Source organism: Papilio machaon, chromosome 22 (assembly GCF_912999745.1).
Source record: "Papilio machaon chromosome 22, ilPapMach1.1, whole genome shotgun sequence".
Taxonomy (NCBI): Eukaryota; Metazoa; Arthropoda; class Insecta; order Lepidoptera; family Papilionidae; genus Papilio; species Papilio machaon.
Window position 1 is genome coordinate 2,344,998 of NC_060007.1, and position 27,054 is coordinate 2,372,051.

Consider the following 27,054-nt stretch of genomic DNA (forward strand, 5'->3'; position numbering starts at 1 on the left):
ATCCCTTCCTAAGAAAAGGATGGGAAATATCTAGTACAACTCATAGCACTACTAGAACATCCAATATATACTCACATCATCGCTCTCGCTGAGGTCAACGTTCCCATTGGCGTCGTCGTCAAGCTGTCGATGCAGCTGAGTGATGGCCTCAAGACCGGCGCGGTCTTGTAGACATGCCGGCTCATTGTTGCAAGCCTCCATTAGTACTGGAAAACAACATTATGACGCCATTAGAATTCGTTCAAAAAAAGGTAAACCCAGTAAGGGTTTACCTTTTTCGACTGCCGTGATACATATTGTCATCCCTGACATTGTCTTTGAGCAAAACATTGACAGCATCAAGGCGATCGAAACTCACAGTTTAGGACGTCTGACAGATGTGAAACTAAAACAAATGGTGTATGAAAAACAACGAATATCTCAGTTCGATGGAAAGTTAATAAACAAAAGACGGTCCAATACTGCACATGCGGCCATTACGATAATTCACTTGTTCAGTTATTTTGTACTTTTACGGCGTGTTTCACAAAATCCAATTAAGTCTTTTAACTACTTGGAAATTTTTTGTCAAATAAAGTAGTCGTTGGTGTTTACAATCACCAAATAAGCTGTAAAACGCAAACTATTTTAACAGAAAGTAATATGTATCAGTTAATTTATTTATTGGAACGAAGTTCCTTATCGCGCGTTGTGAAAGGGGGGCTAGACGGAAAAATTTCTTACGAAAAGTTGTCACGACACTTTTTGCTATAGTAACCATGGCAACGACGTGACAATATATAACGAAAATTCATAGGAACTTCGTTCCATGCGGGTGTCCCTTGACACCTCTCAAGTTTTTTATTTATTAGTTATTTTGGAAATTTCAAGTTTTAGTTAAAAATGTGTATATATATATAGTTGATGATGAAAATTTTACTACCATATCGCGCTAATAGTTGCTTTACATTAAAAAACAATTAATTTCTATGTATTTAAGGGGTAAAGAGGGCATTGTACATACGCAGACATAAGTGTATTGTTATCAGGGTCCATCAAATAAAGAGCTCAATATTGCCATTTCATCTTAATCAATTAGAATAAAAACACAATAGATAAGTGGGTCAATACATAAATCAATTAATTATCATTTAGCAAAATGACTGATTAGTTTGACAAATTCTAGAAGTTACGCTAACATTGTTTTGTTAGACAAGTGGACTATAGTTAGACAAGTAGTTCAAAATAAGCAATATTGCTGTTTTTAATGGCCTAGTGATCAGGTCGTAAATCGATAATAAACTATTATTAGAAATGATTAGGCAATTAATATTTTGATTTGAGAAATTTACGGAAACTCAGAATATATCGGTATTGTCTCATATTTAAAACTTACTAATTGTAACCCGCGACTCCGTAAGCGTGGAATTAAAAAAATAAAATAAATTAAAGCCTATGTGTTCTTCCAGGCTATGTTCTACATCTGTGTCAAATTTCATCAAGATCCATTGAGCCGTTCCGGAGATACCATCAAATAAACATCCATCCATTCATCGACCTAAATAAAAAAAAAATTGTTTCCAATTAAAATAATTGGGTTCAGTAGGTAAGATGAGATATGTTATCGGTTACCTCGCGTTTTAATCGTTAAAATTATTATTAGTTTGATTTTATAAAAAAATATATTACTAGTACTAACTGCTATAGAAGAAACTCATGATCACATTAACTACCTTAAAAATAATGTTTTTTGAATACGAATGGTATAATTTAAACTCAAATACCATACGTGGACTGTGATAAAAATATATGCGCATAAATGATTCTAAACGGAGGTCGTGCTTGCTTATCCGCTGTACGTTTAGAGGTCATAGATAAATCATAAACAGACGGGACATGTGATTTAAATTCTACGAGTTAGTCTACATTTCCCATAACATGTTAAACCATTTACTCTCATAGAAACGTGAAACGTATTTTGTGTGTCCTAAGTAAAAAAAACCATCAAATGAATTAAGAAGAATCCTGTCTGTCACTAATCTTTGATTGAGAGGAAAATGTTTTGCATAGCGTAAAGGAAGTTAGCGAAACAAGCGTTCGTTTCTGGTACCTTCGATTTGCAATATAAAAGAACGCTGAACGAATTTATAAATCAAGTCGTAGGCCGTACAGATAAAGGTCTAATGTCATATTGTAGGTCACTACACCGGTTGTATGATACATTAAAATGTGACACATCGATGTGACGACCGTCATTAATACAAGTTTTACACTAGGGCACTGTAAGGCAGACCAGTAGAACACAACAGTGCTACTATTGTTTCTTAATAAACCTTAATAAGTAGCCTATGTGTTCCTTTAAACTTTGGCATTTATAATACTAGTAAGATTTTGTCATGCCTTTCAATATTCTCGTCAAAACAGATATCACGGCAGTGAAATTTCAGGGTAATACTATTGCACTCACGGCGAGATAGAACAGTAAGTACCATTGAGAGTAAGTCTACGTTCAATCAATAGGAGTACTGCGCTGTATACTACTCTACACAACTCTTCTGCCCTCGTGTGAATATAGTATAATGGGTGTTGTATGTTAGCATGTATAGTACCTACTTAATCTAACAATACTAGCGTTGATAATGAAATCGCCGGTCGACTTATCGAGAGGTTGGATGTATGCAAATGGGAGCTATCATACTTAAAAAGGATAGAAGCACATCGGTCAGCAGTTAATGTTTCATTCTACCTTCGTTTTATGTGGTCGGCTAACCTAAGCTAATTTGTGATAATAATCTCAAAAAAAGAACGTCGTTGAGGTTAAGGGTAATGCCATTACCCTATAGTAATATGTTAATTTTAGGGTATCAGTCACCGAGGGGTTAAGCATTTGACATCTGCATGTCCTGGGTTCGAATCTTACCCTGTACCAATGTATTACTTTATTTTACATATAATTCTTACCCTGTACCAATGTATTACTTTATTTTACATATAATTCTTACCCTGTACCAATGTGTTTTTTTATTTTCCATTTACATATATAAAAATACATTCATCCGACATTTTTACGGTTAATGAAACCTGCACATATCTAAGAAGAAATTCAAAGATATGTGTGAAGTCAACCGACGCGCATTGAGCCAGCTTGGTTGACTATGGCCTAGTCACCACTAAATTAGGGTACCTTCAGTGGGTACGTAGAGTTAGCTGCTGATGAAGACGAATATGTTAATTATGAATCAATTGAATTACACACACAAGCACACACACACACACACACACGCTCTTACAAGCATTAATTGTACATTTTAATTCTCGAATACATAGTAAAAAAATAAATAAAGGCCTTAGATGTGAATTTAAATTAAAAATACTACAGGTACTATTTTATAATAGTTGAAGACTAGACTAGAATTCAAACTACAAAAATATACTTCTGTCTTTGTTCTGTATTTTGTACACTGGTATTTAATACACTCAAATTTATCACTGTCTCGCTTTACAATGATTGCAAAGAAATATTACTTCCTAAATATAGAACTTTTGTTAACAATAAAAGCGAAGACTGATATATTATTTTCGTTATACCTATTATCTAGAAAACAAAAGAAAGTTAGGCAATTTAAAACAATAAGATTAGATACCATCCGGAACTACTTGATAACATCTACTTATTTGTTATGTTAAATACATGAAATTACAACGAAGTATTTATGACCCTATATCTATTTTCTTTTAATACATAAAAATCACGTATTGGAAAATATTACATTGCAGTTTCAATTGTTTTGAAGTTTTATCATCAACTAGCTTTTACCCGCGACTCCGTCCGCGCGGAATAAAAATTGAAAACGGGGTAAAAATTATCCTATGTCCGTTTCCTGGTTCTAAGCTCAGCCCACCAATTTTCAGTCAAATGGGTTCGACCGATCTTGAGTTATAAATAGTGTAACTAACACGACTTTCTTTTAAATATAGATTTTAAAACAATTGAACATGGACTCAAAATATCCTTGAGAAATATTTTATGAATTAGACCTTATAATGTACGAGTAATATATAAAATTCTCGTGTCACAGTTTTCGTTCCCGTACTCCTCCGAAACGGCTTGACCGATTCTCATGAAATTTTGTGAGCATATTCAGTAGGTCTGAGAATTGGCCAACATCTATTTTTCATTTATTTATTTATTTATTTTTTTTAACTGAGCGCGGACGGAGTCGCGGGCGACACCTAGTAATCAATAAAAATTTCGTTTAAAAAAAATAATGTAGATTATTTAACAATTTTAAATTTTATTCATATGGTGAGTGGTGAAATTAGAAATTAGCCCTCGATCATCTATTTCAAATTAAAAATAACTACATTTGTTAGTTGGTAATTAAAACGTGATCCCGAATGAGAATTCCGATCGACACGTGACTAGACTCAGAAACTAAATTAAAAAAAATAAACTTAAAAATAAACATACAATCCAACGTTGCCGTATATAAAAGCATTTCTAAAGATACACAATTCATCCTGTTACCATGTGCCAAAGTAGTGATTATATACAAATTAGACTCTAATCCAATCACAATAATGATTAAATTTCATCAGCATTAGTTGTAGTTGTATATTAATGAGCTATCGTCGGTTCCCCAGTGTACTTGGTAATGAAACAATGTCAAGTGAATCGGAATCACGTGCTTGCATTACGCCATCCTATAGAAATTATTATGAACTTACAAACTACGCTGAAATGAAAAGTAAACGTTATGCATTTTCCTTAAGAAACATTCGTATTTTTAATAAAACGTTTCATGTCACAAGGTCTACAATGGTTATGACCAAATTGAATGAAGGTTGTTTTTCGTGATTATGAATTGGAAGATATCTATGCCCTTACCACAGTGACATTGACCAATTTTTAAGAGTGAGGTTTCTTTCTTGGTGTCATATGATTCCTAATAAAATGGTAGTGTCATAGAGATACAGCAATTTGTTAATGTTTTTTTAATAAATACTGCTTTATCTTTCAGGATCATAACATTCAAAATATTAACGAAATCTGTAGTATGAATGTGACCTTTAAAGCGATATAAGCTAAAGCCTAAATTAACAGTGGTAGATCCCGCAACAACAATATTTGTTGGGTGCACGAATTGGCCGGGTCGACCGCTGCAATACCACGACCACACAGAAGACTGGCGTGAAGTGGAAGCAATTCCGCGTTTCGTCTGATGAGTGTGGTACCGGAGGCCTAATTTTAGTTCTCTTTCCCTTCCCACCCTTTTCTTATTAGGAAAGGATGTGAAGTGGATTGGGATTTGGCGGAAGAGGAGACGCATAGGAAGGAGAAATATCCTCTTTCTGTGCGTCCCCTTCTCCGTTGATTAAAGGTAGGCAACGCATCTGTCTATGGGCAACGGTCGCCTCGCTATTGCGGCGAATCCAGGTGGCCGTTTGCACGTTTGCCACCTTATGATATAAAAAAAATCTTCTTAATTGTGCAAAATATTAACAATCATCCAAACTTTTCTAAACCAACCATTCTGTTTGTATGAGTACAATTAAGGAATGAGATCACAGGAAAAAATCCAAGTATAATAAATCAACACAACATCAACAATGAACGTACAAAGAACTCGGGAACGGCATTTAACTTCCCCTCATTGGGATCAATTACTGTGGTGTGATGCAAGACGTTTGTTGACGTTAGGGCTGTCACATCTTTGAATTTGACACGAATTGTCCTTTGTTTGCACGGTGCATGAAATCGATATCTTCGAGTCGGAATGGTTTGAGTCACTAGATTTGTGTTTTTAGTTTTACAGGGTAGATACTTGTTTTTTCGTCGTCAAGGATTCAAGAGTTAAGAAGTGGTCACTGATCGTCGGATTTTTGGCGCGACTTCGGGCTTCTACTGTTATTGTAATTTGGCAGCCCTATTTAGCGTGCGTCTCCAACGATATAATGGACTTGCGTGGACTTTGTTATACAGTGAATATATTTGATAACAAACTTTAAGAAACAAGTTCATAGTAAAGCAGTAAATATGGCTGTACCGATTCATTTGATATTAAATTCGATTGCGAAATAAAATTAAAATTTAAAAATTTTGCTCTATCCCCATAAGAAAAACTAGTTCTCTTGTGTGTGTGTGTGTGTGTTTTTTCTGATAAACTATTATCATTGAATTAATAAACTAAATACATAAACTACCTAACTCACCTAACCACATCAGAGATACGAATAAACGTAAAGTTCAATATTGCGACTAACAATGCCTCGCGGTTTTACCCGCGATTTGTGAGCCACTTGCGCGATGTAGCTACTTGTCCGTTACTTTAAACTCTAAAACAATATAATTGAGCTCACAAAAACAAAAATAATTATTCAAATTTATTCTTTTTTGTATTACCATTTACAGATTTTTCTTTAAAAAAACCTTCACTGAAATTTCAGTAAAACTATAACATTTAGTAAAATAGACTTTTCTTAAATTTTATATCTATACTAATTACTAAATTTCATTGTTGCCAGTAATATTTATAAGTATAGTGTGAAGATGAATATAAAAATGAAGCATTAAACGTAAATCTTCAAAGTTTTCAACCGTAAAAACCCTTTTTGTAGTAAAAACCATTTCACAAACACAATGAGAAATATAAGATAGAACGAATCATCTAGAACATTTCGGTTTAGGATTTTTCAAACAAACGTTTTCTCTGTAATTATGTTATCGTGGTCAAACGAACAAGATAATATCATCGTAGATAGCTATAGCAAGCATTGATAAATAGTATCAAGTATCCATTTTACAATAAATACTTAAAACTCAGTTCAAATCCAAAATTACTCGTTTGACGAAGTTAATGAAGCAGCACATATTGTACATGTTATTGTAGCACCTGAGATTTTTTTTTCTTGTATCATAAATTTTGTTTAACAAAATATATTATATTCAACTTGTAAGGAATTGACTTGTTAAAAATGTTTAAAAAGTTATAGAATACATAAAAGGATAGAAACATGTTTCTATACACAATTGTAGCACTCGCAAAATAACAATGATCTCAACAATAGACCGTTAGCAAGCATTGTTCAAGATTTACCTACAGTTAGTGTTAGGAACATATTTACGGTAAGGAAAACAAAGTTCAAAATCTAAATTGAAGTGTACACTAGACTTTAGCCGTCTGTTCGCATTCACATAAAACATATTACATCTCTCTAAAAACTAACATCACATGTTTAAGTATAATATAAGAGAAATATATCTGACAAGTAGCCTTAACAATTTTTTACAAATAAGATCTTGAAATGTCTTCATTGAATTTTTTAATGTAAACATCCGTGATCTTACAACATATGCCAGCTCGTACACATTTACAAACAGACTTACTGACATACACATATATAATGTCCTTGACTCTACTTAATCCTCATACGTACGCACGCTTTTTTATCGCGCATTTTAAAACGCAGCGTTACTTTAAATGGTTCGTCGCGTCGTTCGAAAGCCCCCAAAACTTATTTTATAACGCGACGTTAAAAAAAGCGCCAGTGTCAATAAGGATTTAACGTATTATACTATCACATTAGAAATTATAATTGCTGTTACCAACAGAACAATTCAGTTCAGCACATCGGAAACTGTAACCTAGTAACCTAAATGATAACTGATAGGTTACATTTTACACAAAAAATACTCGTTTCTATATAGTTGCGAGGTTAAGTAAATTTACTTTAACACACCAAATAGAGCCTACAAATTCCTCGTTCTTCTCTTTAATTGAATGTTTTGTTATATTTTTGCAGTGGAAACCCACGGATAGACTGCGCTTAAGACCTATTTTGACAATATGAGTTTCGACCACCTGTTCGCATAAAATATAATAATAGTACAATTAATAACGACACCGAAACATATATAGAATTGTGAACAATCGACCCTCATCGAGCACACTTGCCAAGGCGAGTTTACATGCAGTCTACTGTGTGACCGCCTTCCTTATTTGGCAGAAAGTGTACTTGTCGATTTTTCCGTTAAAATGTGACAAGGGCTCGGTAACAGGTGTAAAACTTTTTATTTAATCTATAGATTATTGTGGTCTTAGAAGGAACTTTTTATCACAAAGTAACTTTGAACAGCGAGGCTTTAATAAAATTTACCAACGAATCTAATAAATTTACCATACAATCACAGAATGCGCAGTATAACTCCCAGACTAAATTTGTACCCGTTAAAAAAATGATGTTTCTTCGTAATAAGCCTTCTTGCAAAAAATAGAATGATAAGTAATAAAACTCCATGGACTTTTAATCTTCGGATCAAGCGGCCACTTAATTCGACAAATTAGCGAAGTGACCGTTGCTCGCCTTAATCGACAGAAGAGGGAATAAGATATTTCCCCTTCCGATGGGTCTCCTCGTCTGCGAAATTCTCCTCCCCATCTCATCCCTTCCTTACAAGCCAAGTATGGGAAGGGTAAGGGACTTACATTGAGCCTCTGGCATGCACACTAATCAGATGAAAGTGTTAAAAAAATAATAATAATATTGTGATCGGAATTAACAGACATTTAATGTAGCATTCTTATCTTATCGCATGCATTTGACATTATTAAATCCTGTAAGTATAAAAAAAACGTTGAACCGACACTGAACAAAGCGTGTGCTGTGGCCTACTCAGAAAGCAATGACCTAGGTACTTAGCGCCCGACAATACTGGTTGCTTGAAAATCGTTCGAGAACCTTCGACTGCAACATCTGTGAGGCGATATCCTTGAGAACATAAGCCAGATGATTCATCTTAAAAGGTTTAGACCAGGATCTAATAACATATTGGCTTCCAGCAATCGTATCTAAACAATTTTTGGTACAGCTCAAACTATGGCGTAAATATAAAGATATCCAAAATAGGGGTTGGCCGCGACTTTGACAGCGTGGAATAAAAAAATCAAGTAATAATTATACTCATGTCACACGGGAATAGTGTAGTTTCCCAACACTGAATGAATTTTAAAATCAAATCGGTTCAGTAGTTTCGGAGTTAAATTTTAGATGCCATGGAATATTATATGGTTTTCGTTGTGAAGTGGAGGCCTAATTTTAATCATCTTTCCTTTCCCACCATTTTTTGTAAGAAGAGGTTGGGAAGGGGAAGTGAATTTGACGGAGGGAAAGCATAAGGAGTAATATTATCATTCTGTGAATCCGAGGTACGTAACGCAACTAAAATTGCGGATCTCTATGGGCAGCGGTCGCTTAGCTAGTTCGGCGAATTCAGGTGGTCACTCGCTCGTTAACTACCTTATGATATAAAAAAATAAAAAACCGAGGTTATTTTTCTGGAAATTTTATAATTTACTAGAGTCTACTGTACTGAGAATACGCACGTTTCGATTAATACGAAATGTTAGATTGTATGTGAATTTTATATCCTACACAATTCGTCGATTCTGATGAATTACTGTCTAAAATAGACTGGAACACATTCAATGAACATAAACAAATTCATATAAAATGTGTTTTTCGCATAGAACATTTGAAACAGCTTTAACATTACAAGCGCCAGCCGTCATCAACGATAATATGCGAAAAAAAAATAAACACACATAACGATGGGGCCAAGATTTATACACAAACGATATTCTAGTCGGTCATTAGAAACGCAACAACTCTTTGGCGGAGAAAAATTGGACGAGAGTAAAGGCTCACATATTTTCAAAAAACGTCACACTTCATTGGTTACAACTTAAAACATAATTGAAATTCAATAGATATATGAGTCCAACTGTTCCTGATATAAAAACGCATTTATTTATCTTTCGAATTTGTACATCACTGTTAGTTGTGCAAGTTGTATTTACAAAGAAGTTAGTGCATGTAACATTAAACATTTAAAATACATAACAGTCACAGGCAAAGATATGTCAGAGAGATCACCGATTAAATAAGTTAACCGATACAAGCTATATTAGTTCGTGACACGCCAAACCATGGTAAAGTAAGTCCAAAATATACGCGAATCCTGATCAAATTTTTGCTACTGGAACAGAGATAAATCAGCTACTAAGTTTTACGCGTTAAAATCGCGGGTAACAGCTAGATATCAATAAAGTAATTGCACAACAATCAAGAGTTCCCGGCACATGTGATCGCCTCACACCTTGCGTACTAAAATAGTCGATAAGGGAAGCGATCCCGGTTCGCCTGTCATTGACAGCGAGTAGTGTCGCCGCTGACTCATAAAACGTCTGCCACACTTGTCTAATTGTGACGTAACTTCTCATCTTCATACTAAACTATTCGATGTATACTTATTTCGGATGAAATACTATGTATTTCGTCAACCAAGGTCTCAATACACAATGTATATGTCGTACATCATATAATACCATTTGTAAAATTATCAGAATTATGGTGAACTTAGATGTTAAACTACTTATATTTTCTATGATTATTATTATTCAATAGTAACCAGGGCATTAGGGCAAAATTTATTTAAAACCAAAATTGAAACCTTCGTTTCGTTCCAACATATTTTATAGTAATAAGACATTAAATAGACCAGGGATGGCGAGTTAATGGCATGCAAAACAATATTTAGGGCATGTTCTTGATTACAAAATTCATTATGTAATAAAAAAAGGTATGTGAGGAGCGTACGAGAGTTCTCTCTGTGGTATGAAATGTTCCCAATAATCACAAAGTCTAAATAACATATTAAATTTAAATAAACAATTTAATTAAATATTTCCTAAGAGAAAGGGCATATTGATACATAAAGGTTCATCATCCCTGAAATAGACAATCTGAACAAATCAATTTTACATGAGTCCAATCTGTATGTTATTTAATCACCTGTGGTTTTTAAGACCCAATTCCAATAGAGTGACTAGCTGTGTGACTTTTAGCATTTGCAACTGCTATTTGTATCAAATCATAGCTGCGCCAGGATAAATATTATAAAGGTGCATTGTTCATAGAAATCGCAGTTGGGGTAGTGAAAAAGGGTAAAAACAAAAAATAGTGTGGCAAGTGAAATCACAAAGCATAAATAGATATCTATCATATCTATTTGAAAGATTTTCTTGTGTGATGTGATTAAATCTATATATATAAAAAAAAGTCGTGTTAGTTACACTATTTATGACTCAAGATAGGTCAAACTGATTTAGCTGAAAATTGATGGGGAGGTAGCATAGAACTAGGATACGGACATAGGAACTTTTCTATTTTGTGTGCACTTTTTTTATTCCGCGCGGACGGAGTCGCGAGTAAAAGCTAGTAAAGAATAAATTAATACAACTTATGACTATTTGTTAATTGTGTGTTTTATGAGTATATATCCACATATATAGAGAATAGTTCACAATTTTGTAGAATATACTATTATTTTGAAGAATTGTTCTTAATGTATAAGCTTTGTGCCATCAATGTAATACTTTTAAAATTTATATGGAACACACAAAAATCAAATCTATAATTTTTTCTATTAGTAATTGATACAGCTTGAAATGTGGAACTTGTGTTTTTTTGTGGCAACGGCCACAGCAATTGATAAGTAATGCTGATAGCTAAATATAACCATTGGTGTCCATTGCTACCAGTACAAAATCGTAATGGTATCTGTTTTATTTATTTTTTTAATGAAAGAAATTGCAAAATATTTTTACCATTATTATGACTCTAGTAACTCACAGAAATAAACTTGTGAGATTACTATTACAATAAGCATAGTTTTAATATGTATGTCCATTTCAAACTTTACGAAAAAACTTTAGACAATATTTATCCTTAACAACTGTTCCACTTAAGATTAATTTGAAAAAAAAAATAACTTTAGTGTAAAGGGCCATAAAACAAAAAAAAATATTTGTATGCATCATTGAACTACGTATTTTTTTTATTTCTAACTAAAACCGCCACACTGTAGAGAAATTATTACTGAAAGAAAGGGTGAATCAAAACTTACTTTAAAGTAATACAATAATCATCTTTGGTTTTAATAACTGTTATGAATTGTTTTTAAAAATACAACTATATATTATGCCTATGCACCGATACGGACTCCTTGCATCCAATTAAGGAGAACAGATGTTTTAAAGGTCACACACATAACCTTAGCCCACATAGAGAAAAAATAATAAATGTCATATAATTATAAAATAAGCAATTGTTCTAGTCTAGAAAAACATGTAACAACAGATGATTGAAGGACATAAACAGGTGTCGGTTCTGGAATAGCACAGTTGTTATTGAACTTACTCAGTTCGTTGGATGTCGAAACCGCTGGATCGCTTACAAAAGAGTTGCTGCGGCTACCGGGACCCCATTGTGTTCTTCGACCATTTTCTCTAGATTCTGTCTTCTCCGTATCATCACCTTTACACAGATGAAATGCAAGTACGCACCAATATAACACAAAACCGATACGCATCTTGATCTGTTTCACTAATAAAACAATTACACAAAATAATTTTGAAGCACTCGTCCTACACTGCACTCTATGGACATTCTATTCTACTTTTCTGCACTTTGTATAGGATTTTTCAGTTTCTAGGGCCACATAATACACGAAAAAAAACGTAAGACTGCAGACATTAGACGTTTGTAAAAGAAAAAAAACTGAAATAATTTGACGTGGGACCTTTTCATTTAGCATTGCAACATTGAAAAGCATAGATTATATTGCAATTGTGTTTTCCGTTTTTCAGTTATAGAAGAGAGAAATCAAAAATAAAATTGTGATGTCTAAAATAATTTATTTAACCAAAAAAGACTGAGATAAATATAAAATTAAAACAAAACTTCGATTCATAACTGGAAAAGTGTTGCAATGTTTTAGCATTGGTTGGTTGAAAATTAATCGATAGTTTTGTGACGTCTCATGACGAAAAGCTATTACTATGGTATGTTACCAAAATATGTCAAATGACCTTGCTAGTTTGTAAACAATACTTTGGTAAAGAGTTCACTTTAATATAAGTTTACTGTTTTGTTACTAAATTCTTATTGAAGTGAGTCAGTTTATTAAGGCTTTGAAGTGGCGGGTAATAAGCACAAAATGAACATCGATTTCGAGACTATGGCAGTTGTGGAAGAAGAATCTCAAAACGTACGTATCATCTTCTTTGTCGTTTGATTATAAATTGGTGATTACAATTGTGTTTAATATCCACGATGGGCTTTAAACTAAATAACATGTCCTTTAACAAGTCCTTTACAGTTTAATCTTATCAAGCGAAGAAAAAAGATATCGAAAACACTTCCTTGTCTATTAATAAAAATCGTAACACAATTTCCTCATTGATCGGAATATTCGCACTTCGTTTGTATTGCACAACAAGATGAAGACTTTCATCATGGCAGTTTGGTGTCTTTTACATTCAATGGAATTTTAAAAATTCTTAAATGCCAAAGCACAATATGAACAATAATTTAAAAAGAACAACAACTTTGAGTAAACATGGTGATATACTTTACTACTATGTATGAGTATGTACTTTGATTGAATTGAATGAATTGATGATAAAGAGGTTTGTCAAATGTGAATTCAGGTTACATTTGTAAACACAAATAATGATCAGCTACTAAATATGTTGTTTATGTTTGCAAAAATTTGTCAAGGAACCAATCATTCATGAATTAATGTTATAAGTTTTTTTTAATGTTTATTACTGGAGCTAGCGTCAGAAAATAAATGGTATAGAATAAAGTACATTAATAACAATGTTTTATACACAAATAATCTGGTGGACTCATGAGGCCGTTCATATTAAGGGGACAGCGGTTGCTTTGTTGTCAATTACTTATTAAATATCTCACACAGTATTTATTTTATTGCGAAAAAATAGTAAAAAATGTTCAATGGAATATCAGTTACAATGTTAGCTCTTCCGCATGCTTATCTAGTAATATTTCGTGCTTTAATCACTACCATTGTGATGTGTAAATATGAATTTAAATTACAAAACATTTCTTTTTTGTTGCTTCAATTATGTCAGAATTATTTAAGGGGACAGGATTATTATGGTAACATCAATTAAAATTGGCTGACAGAGCCATCTGCTGTGTTTTTGATTATGTATTTTTGTTCTTGGAATGGGTTGATTTTTGTTATCATTGATAGGATATAGATGGCGCTATACAATTATTATGGCAATTGCGCATATTAACAAAGTTCACTTAATTTTATTTCGTCCATAACTTTATAAATAACTAGCTTTTACCCGCGACTCCGTCCGCGCGGAACAAAAAATAGAAAAAGGGGTAAAAATTATCCTATGTCCGTTTCCTGGTTCTAAGCTACCTGCCCACCAATTTTCAGTCAAATAGATTTAGCCGTTCTTGAGTTATAAATAGTGTAACTAACACGACTTTCTTTTATATATATATATATATAGATGTTTAGTGTAGGATAAGGCCACTAATATACCTACAGTTCTAATGTTACGAATATTCTTGCGGGTTGGTATAACTTATAATTGAGGGTCCAACTGCTCATTTGATCCATTTTATAACACGAATGAAAGAAATTTGGCATAGATATAGTGCGTAGTCTTGAAGAACACATAGTCTACTTACTGTGTGTTTTTTTTTAATTCCGCGCCGATAGAGTCACGGACGATAGCTAGAAATGATATGAAATGAAAAAATGTTACTCATTACCGTTGGGTATACATTTTTTTTTTTTGTAAACTTGTGGAGATGAAAATCGATAAAAAGATATATATCGCTAACTTTAGAGGTAATGAACCGTTGGTCACATCTTAAATATCTAACAAAATCTTCGGATTTTTTTATTTTATTATTTTTAATAATTACTGCTCTTTACGAAGACTTGCGTTGGTTCTTTTGTTATCTCACGCTCCTTATTACGCAGTATTGGATTACTCACAGGCACACCTTTGCCTTATCTAGGCAATTTAAAGAAAAAAGATTACCAATGTATTTGAAAATCGATTTTCGCTCTCTTAGTTATGGTTTGTTTTACTTTACGTGTAAACTTGTGATTTAGACTAAACACGAAGCTCTTTGCTTTTCTTATCGGTACATTGTTTTACATTAGAAAAGAAGTTCAATGAACTCTTTCACGCGTTTACTAGTTAATTAGGCCTTATGGTATTAAAAAAAAGCATTTAAATCTAACTAATATTATAAATGCGAAAGTTTAGACGGATCTTGATGTTACTTGGCACATTTGTAGAACATAGTCTGTAAGAACACATAGGCTACTTATTAAGTTTTTTTTTTAATTCGTCGCGAGCGACAGTTAGTTGATGAGAAATCTAAAACAGTAACGATTATTGCATTAATAGGCGGGTTGTTTTTAAGCTAGTCGTGATCCGCGGTTGCCGCTATTAACATGCTTGAAATAAGTTTTGTTAAATACAATTTTTTTAATTTCTCACGTTTAACAGAAAATCCTTGAATTAATTTAATTTCAAGTTATTGCGGCGTAGTTTGAAAAAAATACAAAAAAAATAAGTTATTACGTACAATGCAATTACATTATTCTGAATCCTTTTCCTAACATATAATACAGCTTTTGAGGATTTGTAAGTTCTATTATTATTTATTTGATTAGATTTAAGGCAGTATGTATGTAATATGTACAGTAGCATACATTTGCGATGTTCCACCTTATAGCGAAAATCGTTTCAACATAAAATTCCTTAAATATTGTAACGATACGGTATTCAATATTATACAATAGACAGGACTTTAATTATTATTTATTTATACGATAGGACGGAGTTTGTCTTTTGCGAGGTGTAAGGCAATTGTTCTGTAACTGCAATAATGCGAACGAAGGCGACTGTACTTTCCATTAAGAGAGGAGGTGACTCCTGTTAGTGTAAACGACTGACCCGGTTTTGAACAACGAGATGTAATCCATATTTTTCCCGCATTCTAACTACAAGCGTATCTACCACTCTGTCGGTTTTTATTATCATCTTATATTATGAAAGAATTGTGTGAGATTTATAACCTTGGGTGTTCTTTTACGTCGTAAAGTTCCGACCTAGGACAGTTCCTGCGCAGTTAGATACAATAATTATCTACGCGACGATGTCCAACCACGTATTTTATTTATAAATCTTTCCAGCATTGTCCATGGTTTCGAACGTGCTCTACTCGCTATTTACTGTTGCCGGTCTTCTTAGTTTCATGTCCATAACTACTGCTTGCGACCTCATTAAAAACCACCGCAAAAAACTAATTTTAGCCAAAGTTTTTTAAACTCATCTATTTTTATTGAAGGGAATGGCGATTGAATTAACGTTAGATTAATTAGCACGCGGAAGGAGTCGCGGGCGACAGCTAGTATGTCATAAAATAAAAGGTAGGTTTACATTACATACATTTACCAAAACACTAAGATTAGCTTTTCATCTGCGACGTACCTAAGTAATTCAATAAAACTATCCGCAGTTATAAACTGTATTCAGTTACTGAGTGCAGCCAAACGATAAGGTCACTTATGCAAGGTGGGGAGGAGTACAATAAGTTCTTGCGACACGCACCGCGTACTGTGGTTTTGTAGTGTAAGATACGTGTGGTCGTGCGAAGAATAATACTTTTGTATCCCTACGACATTGACTCTCGAAAAAGTTTTATTTATTTACTAAAAAAAAAAACCAAGTCGCCCGGTCGTTTGCAGCGCGACAGAGCGGGAGCGCGCGCTCGCCGTCTGTCAGTTTGTGTTGAGGCAGTCGCTAAAGCGGACATACCGTGATAATCCTGTCAAATCGTAAGTAAAATTAACTTTATTATTGAAAATGATGTGTTAAATGTGTCCAGTAATAGTGAATTGATAACACCGGTATGAGTAAAAAGTGTGTTTTTAGAGCTAAATAAGTTTGTTGTCGACTTTTATTTTAAGGTTATAATATGACAGTTACTACGCAGCATAAAATGAGCATCATTGACGCGCAGTTCGGTGAGTTCGTATCACCGGTCATTTGTTGCTAACTGAGAAACAATTGCGTATTTTGTTTTGTCTTGTAATAGCGCAGTTACATTGTTGCAGTGTTTTCTGTTGTTACTAATACATAAATATCTTTTACATACGAGGAATGTTGTTAACAATTGTTTTGATTACAAGTATGCGATTTGTATTGATATTTTCTTATCGGTGTATTTATTTATCATCTAAGTTTTTATATAATTATGGTATCACTGAATACATTTAGTCTAGCAATGCATTTTGACAGGTTTGTAATGGATTATTGATAGAAATAATTAACTGTGAGTTCCCAATCTTATTGGGAATTTATGTTGATATTCCTACAAAGGTGCTATAAGAAATCCCACATCGTTACCTGTAACCGTCAGAAATAATACCCAAGAAGCTTGTGTTTACATATTTCACATATGCAATATTGCAGCGGCAGTACAGCAGCTCTATGGTAATTTCAAAATATTGTACATATTCATAGTTTGTAGAAACATTTTATATAACATTTTAGCCATCTTAATAATCTGTTAATCCTAGGACGACGTAGTAAGCTCGTAAGTGCGTAATACATACGTAGGTACTTTCTAAAGTCAATGATATGTTGATACTTTTTACATACGTAAGATGCTTCAAGCGAAACAACTATAGCAAATGTTTTTTATTTCTTTTAAAACTAATTTGAATAAAATATATGCAGTTTCTGCTGAGTGTATAAAAATAGCATTAATGCTATAGGTTTATGTTTGTGTTTAATTTATTTAAAAACAGAGGGCAATGTGACCTTAAAATCTGTTGCAACTCATGCAGAACGACGTACAGCTATCGCCTACGCAGTTGTTTATACGCATTCGGCATTTATGCACACAGTGGTGGGTCGACTTTCACACTGATCTTAGATGTGATACCTACGTTTCTAGAGAAATAGTTTTTATGGAAGGTAGAAGATGAACAAGAAATTCAAATGACGTAATGCAAACGTCTTCGACGACAAAGAACCCGTAAAAGAAAATGTTGGCAAGGCAAAATAAATTAAGATGAAGTAAGATGGGAATTCTTTAGGTCAAAAGGCAAAGTAAACCTACATTACAACGACTTTCTCTTCTATTTAGGTAGATATAGATCTCCTAATTGAGAGACCACTAGATATAGAAGTCTTCGTCATCCAGTGCGTGACCGCCATTCCCAAATTAGGTATACAGCCCCATCAGATAGTCGTTGCTATGGTGATAATGAAGCGATGTTTGACTACAGAATATTATGTCTACCTACATCATTAGCCCACAGTACCAATATAACTGAATTATCGACCATATAGTGCGCCGATGTCAATGAACCTTGGCTTGTTGTTGCCGATATGTCCGCTGTGCAGTTTATAGGGGCATAAATAGTGATTGATTGTGCGCAAGACGCGATGATTGACTCAATAGTTAAAGAAACAATGTCACATGACACAAATAAACAGAATAACTTGCAAAATCAAGTTTTGTAAACAGCTTTTGTTTGTATTCATTATTTTTAAGTGAACATTCTTCTACTTTCATCGTTTACGCAGTGACCCAAAGTGAGTCATTTGCTTAGAGCTAGATTAAAGATTCTACTTTACACCGGTATTGCGTAAGACCTGGCTAATGTCTTATAAGTCATTACTTTCATTCATCACGATCTGACGCCATTTTGTGACGTTTATTATAGTTCAATTCTTTTTAGTACACTGAGGCTATTGTAGCGAAAACTACTATTATTTTCATCATCATCTATACGTCTCCACTAAGAGGCTCGGAGCCTACCTTAAGTCAGGTGTCACCACAGTCAACCAGGCTGGCACAGTGCGGGTTGGTTGACTTCACACATATCTTTGAATTTCTTCGCAGATATGTGGAGGTTGCATCACGATGTTTTCCTTCACCGTAGGAACATCGTAAATGTAAATCGAACATCGAAAACACATTAGTACATACCGGGATTCGAACCCTGGACCTGTAGATTACAAGTTAACTGCTTAACCCCTAAGCCAACGATGCTCCTTGATGGCGAATGCATATTGATAAAACAGAAAAAGTTTTGTTGTTATACTTATCAATATTAGAGGATTGAATATTAGTTTCAGCCTTAAAATGTCTAGTAACCGTGCAAAGCTCACATTGGATATATGTAATTGCGTAGTATTTGATGTAATGTATATAACCACATGTAGCGACACGATGACGAAAGCAATTAGCCAATTGATCTAAATATAGCGAGCAGGTAAGAAAGGTTTATAACAACTGCCAAATTGTTGGAGCGTATGAATCATTCAGCGGCTAAATGATTTGTCGGTCGAGATATCGATAACTCTCGGACAGATAACTAATATGGTTCTATTAATTTAATAACGAGAGGTGGAGAAGGTTAAAAGACATGGTCCTTCGAGTATTCAGATGTTGTAATATAAAAAAAATACAAGATTTTATGAAATTAAAACCTAGGCCTAAATACGTGGTACTCTTACTGGCCATCTACAATTCCTTCGACGTAAAAAAAACAAAAAAGCAAACTCAGATCGCTTGTCCAGGTATAATCCTTGTGTTGCAAGTTATTTTCCATACTTACATATTCCTGGAACGGGGACCTAGATTACATTCAAATCAATGCAGCCCGGCTGGGGCGACCTAAAGCAAGCGCATTAGTTTGCAGGCCGACATGCATTATTGATACACGACCTATTTTATATTTCGCCTTTAAACCTAGAGAAATAAGGTTCCTTTTTGTTTGGCAGGAATCCCTCGGCGGCGGGGTGTACGGTTCGACAGGGGCGTCAGGGGCGGAAGGCGGGGAGCGACGCGAGGGGGGCAAACGCGGCCGAAGACCTGGCAGAAAAGCACAACTCGACAAACAGGACATGAAGGCTAAACTGGGTGAGTGCATAATTAGAGGGTTATTACCCCCTTCTTTTGAGTGTCCTATGGAAAATTGCCGCTTTCATGATTTTTATTCCAATAAATTATGAAGTATTGAATAAGACTTTGTGTTTGATTTTCTAGATGTAGTACATAGAAGATTATTATTTATGGGTATTTGACATTTGTGTTTTTCTATGTATTTTATATTCTACGGCATAAATAAAATTAAAAGGTTGCGTTTCTTAGAGCTTCTTAAAATATGTATAATTTTTTTTATTATTAAATCGTAATCGAAACCAAATTCAGCATATATTGGCGTTTGGTACTCTAGTAGTTAAACTTTTTATGTCACCATTTAATATAAACAAAAACATATAATCATTGTTTGCCACAAAATGATAAAAATATATTTTATACCGTGTTTATGAAGATGATATCTATTTTGCCCTATATCTTATTTTGTTAAATAATTATGGATGTTTAAAATAATTGCAAATAAGTCTTCTAAGTCTATCAAAGATGTTTAAGATAATATGTACTATGTTGTATCAAATATACGAGCCAACATTACTCATAACGTAGGCCACGACTCGTGACCTATAGGTGGAAAGTTTAGTTTACACAGCATTTCAAATAGCGTTTGCTTTAAAAACCTTTGAAGGAATATAATTTTAAATGTCTACTCTATAACTGAATTATTTGAAAATCTTTGTTCTGTACCTCTGTATCTTCATATACAGTGTATATGTATATTGGGGCGTATTGCGTATGCAGGTGAGATTAATGCGCATGCTTTATGAGGTGTCCTTGTATCGAATCTCAACGGTTCGATGATGGAACATTCTAGAATGCATTACCTCGAGGGTATTGAGCATGCGCGAGGATACAGGGCCGTGCGATGGCTTGTAATCGATAGGATGCGTCTTGTTAAACTATATTCACTATGTATTAGTAATTTTTTGTATGATAAACGAGCGAGGCTTACCTTATGTTGAGTAGCACCACTCCTTTTTTTAAATAGATAACTACTGGTAGAGTTAGCTTTGTACCAGCTTTGTATAAGGCTTTTGGAAGTACAGTTCAATTTTTATGTAACTGGATCACCTCAAATGAAGCTGACTGTACCTTTGTAGTACCTAATTGGCTGTTACTTTTGCAACTCCCTTGTTATAGTTATAATAGAAGACTCTTGAATTGAAAGAAAGGATAGGTGGTTATTTGGCATATTTTCTAAATTCAACATAATAATGGCCAATTATGATACAGCTAGTCGATTTGTATTACGTCGTTTTCTAGAATTAAACTGTGACATATCGACAGGATAGTGCGCACATCCCTGAAGTTACTACGCATGCGCGACTTTACCTTGAACTGACGGAATCCATAATGCCCCATCAGTTTTAGTTGGTTCGTCGTACAAGATGGTTGTTTCTTTGATTCCAATTCAACCAACTCCAAATTTAACAATGCAAGCCCCGGATTAAAATCAACATTTAATAGATTTAGTTTCCTCCTTTAGTTTATTATTTTCAGCTGATTTTGTGTTTTTTTTGTATTTCCTTAAATTTTTGTGACCAAAATGCATGCAAGGTGGGACGGAACAAAGGACAGGTAAGTTTTTAAAATACTTTTTAGATGCGTATAAAAAACATATATTGTTTAAAATATCAGTACCAATTTTATTCTTTTAACCACTAATATTAGTTGTAGTTTTTTTATTTTGTTAAATAAATATTATTTGTATTTTTACACAATTTTATAATTTATGTATTTTTATATATTATAATGATATTTTAATACATGTCAAATAATTATTTTCATCAGAATAATATAAAGGTGTGTCTAACTACGTCTTTGTTCCCACCTGCGCAGTTAACGGCGTAGGTAGCTAGCACGCAGGCGCAATAGTTCCGATCGATACTGGGACAGAGGATTGAGGATAGGTCAAGTTATTTATAGATCTCTGGGCTTTTGCGCGATATAATCCTGTATTGCGATTGGCTATATCTTAGACATAATTGTAAATTTAATATCAGCATATATTAATTTATATACGAGGGTTCTTTAATTTCCTCTTGGATGTTGAGTTCAATCAATCCCATTATCATCCTTTCTTTTGTTTTCTTTAACTTTTTTTCCTTTTCTCAAAAACAAGTTAGGCAAATCATGAAAAATTTCTTTTTTGAGATAAAACTTTTTTTTACTTTCTCACTAATTGTCTACAGCGGTCATATAATATAAAGGAGAATTCATTTTTCTCTTTTTTGTAAAAAAAATAATTTCTGATACGTCTCAGCTAAGACTTTGCTATAAGGACACCGATGGAACATCAAGGGAAGAGAAGTGGGTGGGGTTAAGAGAGAAGGGAAATTTGGTGGGAGGAAATAGGCGGAGAGGGGGGGGGCGTTGTTGTATTGTGAGTTGCCAGGTGTGGGATGGTAGCAGTTGTGCTATTTTTATGCGATCTTTCACAAAGATAGTTATCAATATGTTTATTCTTTTTACTTGCTTTGAAGTTAAGTTAAGGCAAGGCGATTTGATTATTGACATTTTGTGGAGAGCTGGGTTTCGTGATTAGATTCCAAAAAGACATTTTATTTGAGAATAAAGAAGTCTTTAAGACTCTAAATAGGAATATTAAAAAAAAGTTTTTTTTGAGATGTTAAAGGCAATGTCTTGCAAAGGCTGATTAAGATTATCTATAGGTCAACCTTTTTTGCCGCTCAAGGTCACTGCGCAGTACGCTTTCCCCGTATCCCTATATTCCGCACTCCTAAAATGGTGTTCTGCGCAGGGATTCGCGTGAGCCGTCAAGATATTTGAAATTATAACATACTTGCTGTTGCCCGCAACTCCGTCCGGGCGGATTAAAAAAACTTAATTAGTAGCCTATGTTTTCTTCCAGATTATATTCTACATCTATGCCAAATGTCACCGAGATCCATTACGCTGTTGCTGAAGATACTTTGTTACAAACATCCATCCATTTAAACTTTCGCATTTAATCTTCAGAGCGCAGCCGACAATCAGCGCGCGAGTGCCGCGCCCGCAAGAAGCTGCGGTACCAATACCTGGAGGAGCTGGTGGCGGACAGGGAGCGGGCTGTCATAGCGCTCAGGAAGGAACTCGATAAGGTATTTGTTTTACTTCGCACAGCCCCTTTGGAAGCCCCTATAAGCGGGATAACGATACGTCGCCGCGTCGACGAGTGAACGCCGCGGCGGTAACGAGGTGTAGTTGCGTCGGGTGGACGAGATGTTTATGATTGCACTAAAGCCTTCATCTGCTTAATAGTAGTTATTGTAAATAATAATAAAATATTGTACAATTTCAGTACTACAAATGGAACCTCGAGCTAGATCAGGGGCGTATGCCGGAGGGGCTCGAGGCAGTTATCCAAGAGCTGGGCGTGGATAAGCAGGAGGAGGCCAAACAGTTCTAGACGCAGCGGCAGGTAAAGGGTTGAGCGGTAATAAACATCTGAAATGTTAGCAGGGTTAAAAAATAATTTCTTGGATCGACACGAGGAAGATTAAAGTTGGATTTCATTTTTTACTTTATTTTGAACTTTTAAGTTTGTTTTTAATCTGTTTTGATATTTAAGTTAAACTTCTTAAGTTCGAAGTTTTACTTTCAAAAATTTACTGTAAATTCAAATCTTTTACCATTTTTATTGTTGATTTTTTTTTTCAATTGCAATTTGGTTTTTCTTTTTATTATAATTACTAAGTAGTTTGATATGGTAGACATAGTCAAGTATATTTTTTATCTGTCGTAATTTTGATTTTGCCGCCAATGAATTCAAATTTTAAATTGTTAATTCAAGTTTAATAATTTCATTTAAAACTTATAATTCCTAATTTATCCCAAAGTTTTTTTTTTGTTTTTAACCTGAGAGGTGACTTTTCGATTTTTTTTGTTATCGTAGAACTAAGATAAGTGTTTTATGTATCTACATGTTAAAAATAAGAACTTTAGGATACGTATTTTTGTTTTTTTAAATATTAGATCGCATCAACCGATTTAAATATAATTTCTTTTATTCGTATTTTAATTATAGTCATCTAAGATGACTTACTCGTCAAGGGAGTGATAAAAACATAGTTTCTTAGACACAGCTTGTTTACGACCGTGTGTTTCCACTACCGGAAAACATATTGTTCATCTTGTTTCTGTTATTAAAAGAAAATAAGAGGTATAACATGTTTTTTTTTTCAAGTATTTCGGTAGTAGAAATTGTCGGTTATATTTTACATTTTGCTTGATTTAAAAATAAAAAAAGTAGATTGTTTATATATTAAGTTAATATATTTGCATTTAATTGCTTTTCGTCGGTTTATGTATAAAATATATATCTGACATTGTTTCTTATAATAATTTAATCACGGGTAGTTTGAAAGTTGCGACAAATTTCATTACTTTGTTTTTTTTTTTAATTAACCATATATAATATTAATATGTATATATTAATAATGAAAAATAGGTTCAATATACTTTATCTATGGTTTAAATAATTTGATTCGAATTTTAATTTATAAATATATATATATCTACTATGTACATTTTTATTATGTATATTATATAATTATATAATATTATATATATGCAATATTGTTGGCTATAATGTAAGTTGTTAGGTTTATGTAATTTAAGGTTTAGGATTATTTGGTATAAATAAATATTTCATAGTTTTAAGACGACGGACATTATATGCAGAACAGTAGTTTATTAGTTAAGTGAGTTTCTCAAATGAACTCAAAATAGCTTTTAGATAAAGATTAAATAAAATTAAAAAAAAAATAGGAGTAAGTTAATCTCTTGCAATAAGGTTTTTTTTCGCAATTGCCTCGCTATAATAGTTTTTTTGACAATTCAAGTTATTATTCTTATTTTTTTTTGGTAATTTACTTGTTTAAAAATTTTACAGTAAAGAAAAGCAACACGTTCAATATGATGCGCTCTAGTTCCAATTTTTACCACTTCACAGATAACATTAAAATGGCGCTAGTGTGCTCCCAACAAAATACAGATTAAATTAACGAATTATTATTTAAAGTTCATTTAATAAAAGTATCAAGTTACAGTAATTTTAATACGTATATATATTTTTTTTATTATAAACATTTTAAAGTATTTTGGTTTAATTTGAATGTTTTTTTTTTGTATGAACAAAGATACAAATGTAGAAATATTTAAATTCAGTAACATCTCTAACGTTAACGTGTTAAAACAGTGTTATTTTATATTTTGCTTTTTAATATAACTTATTAAAAAACGAAATACAACATCTAATATTAAATAGTATTGCGTTGCTTCGTGTATCAATGCGGTAGGAATTAAATTTAATTTCATTATTAACAATAAAAAAATATAAACAACTCCAAGTTGTTACGCTTAGTATCGCGATATCGTCTCTAAGAAAATAACACTGCTATAAATTTGTTAATGTTATTAAGCTATAAAAAATAACCGTTTTTTTAAGTTATAACGGTTATTTGTTGGGAAAACACACTAGCAGTTGTTTAATATGCGGGTTAATAATGACATTGTTTGAAATTGATTTTCAGTAATGGGAAAGGCATTAATAGAAATTTTTGCCCAATAAACTGGTCTTATGAGATTTAATAACTTGTTTCGTGATTAAGGTAAATACAGTCACCGGTCTTTCATAGAACGTTGTATTGGATTGTTACAGAAACAACCGTTTTTTAAACTGTTATAATAACTAACCATAGATATAACCAGTTAATTTTTCTGATACTTTATTTTTAACTAAATCGTGCCACAATCAAAGAAATATCTACTTTTTAGCTTTTAGAAATAAGGTTATGTTTTCTATTTAATTTGCGTCGTACTTCCTACGTTCAATTATTAGTTATAATTATTTTCCGAGTGTTTTTACGTGGATAATAGTCGATTGTTTAGTTTTTTTTTTTAAGGTTAAGTTGAGTTTAACAACAGTTTATTTTTAACTATCTTTGTCGGCAATCCGCCTTTGACTTTACAGATTTTTTTTTTTCAGTAGGTTAAAATTAATTATAAGAATATTGTACAAAAAACACGAAAAAGATATAAAAAAACTAATAGTAATAGGACGTAATTTAATAATTTTTTATAGTAATAAGTGAAGATATACAGGATGGGATTGATATGGAGTCGTAAAAATAAAATTATTAATTTATTTATTTAAAAGTAAAAAAGTAAAAAAAAATGTGTTAAATAATATTTATCAATAAATGAAACTGGTGTTACGAAAGGTCGACCATTTTATATTTACTGAAAATTATTATTATTATTTTTATTACATTTCCATCGTAAAAAAATCCAGATTAATCTTTCAACCCATTTTCAATTACTAACTATCATCCAAATAAAGTAAGTTAAATAAAGATTTATAAAAAAATATGTAATTATTTACGTTATCGTGTCAGCAAAAAGTAAAACAAAAGGTAAAAAAAAGAAAAAGAATTGTAATACAATTTGAAACATCCTGTGAATGAGGTAATAAGGTGGAAGAAATCATGTTCCTATATCATTCTCATCCTGTATCATAGTATAAACTAGTTTTAGACATACCAGGTTTGTAATTATTCATTATTTTTTGTTTATATTAAGTTATCGAGAACCAAGAATTGTCATTTATTTATCATTATTGAATAATTTCTTTATTATAACATCATCTGTAATCAAGAAATTTTGTCCAATTTCACCGGACGTTTGTTATTGAAAAGTTTACACAGAAAATAAGGGTAATTACACATGATATACAAATATTTTAAGATTATTTAAAAAAAAATCTAGACTAGAGCAGTGATTGTCAAACTTTTTTTCTTTCACCGTCCCCTTTGAAAATGAATTATATTTCAAAGCCCCTTAATTTTATTCAGCCCTAAAACTTAAAAACCACAATTTCATTATTTTAATTAATTTCAATGCCCCCCATTTTTTGGGCCCCTTATCGCCCCCTCCTAGGTTTCAAACGCCCCCAAGGGGGCGTTATCGCTCACTTTGGGAAACACTGGGCTAGAGGAATCATCTCTTGGTAGAGCAAACCACCCGTAACTTTCAGAAAGATGCATCAGAACAACAAGTGTGCCCTCTACCCGGACTTTCTCCCGAACACAGATTCCCCCGAACCCAATACCTTCAGGTCCATATAGATTCAAATTCTCGTCTTTTGAACTCCAATAGTCTCCATCTGGTCTTAGGTCCCGTCGCTGTCCATAAACCTTCACCATGGAA

General features: G+C 33.1%; 2 protein-coding genes across 5 annotated transcripts in view; one reads left to right on the top strand and one right to left on the bottom strand.

Annotated features, from left to right (window-relative positions):
* LOC106707312 (stromal interaction molecule homolog) overlaps window positions 1–12,574 on the bottom strand; it is a 37,509-nt gene extending 24,935 nt beyond the window's left edge. For all 4 annotated transcript variants that reach the window (XM_045683490.1, XM_045683491.1, XM_045683489.1 and 1 more), the window contains exons 1-2: window positions 12,238–12,574; window positions 76–206 (exon numbers count right to left, since the gene is read on the bottom strand). In XM_045683490.1, coding sequence (XP_045539446.1) covers window positions 76–206; window positions 12,238–12,409 — 303 coding nt within the window. In that variant the 5' untranslated portion in view covers window positions 12,410–12,574. The remainder of the gene's footprint in view (window positions 1–75; window positions 207–12,237) is intronic.
* A 310-nt stretch (window positions 12,575–12,884) lies between these two features.
* On the top strand, window positions 12,885–23,346 carry LOC106712579 (REPTOR-binding partner). Its single transcript, XM_014505185.2, has 4 exons — window positions 12,885–13,087; window positions 19,689–19,827; window positions 22,825–22,946; window positions 23,147–23,346. Exons 1-4 carry the CDS (start codon window positions 13,037–13,039, stop codon window positions 23,252–23,254), a joined length of 420 nt encoding a protein of 139 aa, XP_014360671.1. The 5' UTR covers window positions 12,885–13,036; the 3' UTR covers window positions 23,255–23,346.
* Window positions 23,347–27,054: the final 3,708 nt, after the last annotated feature.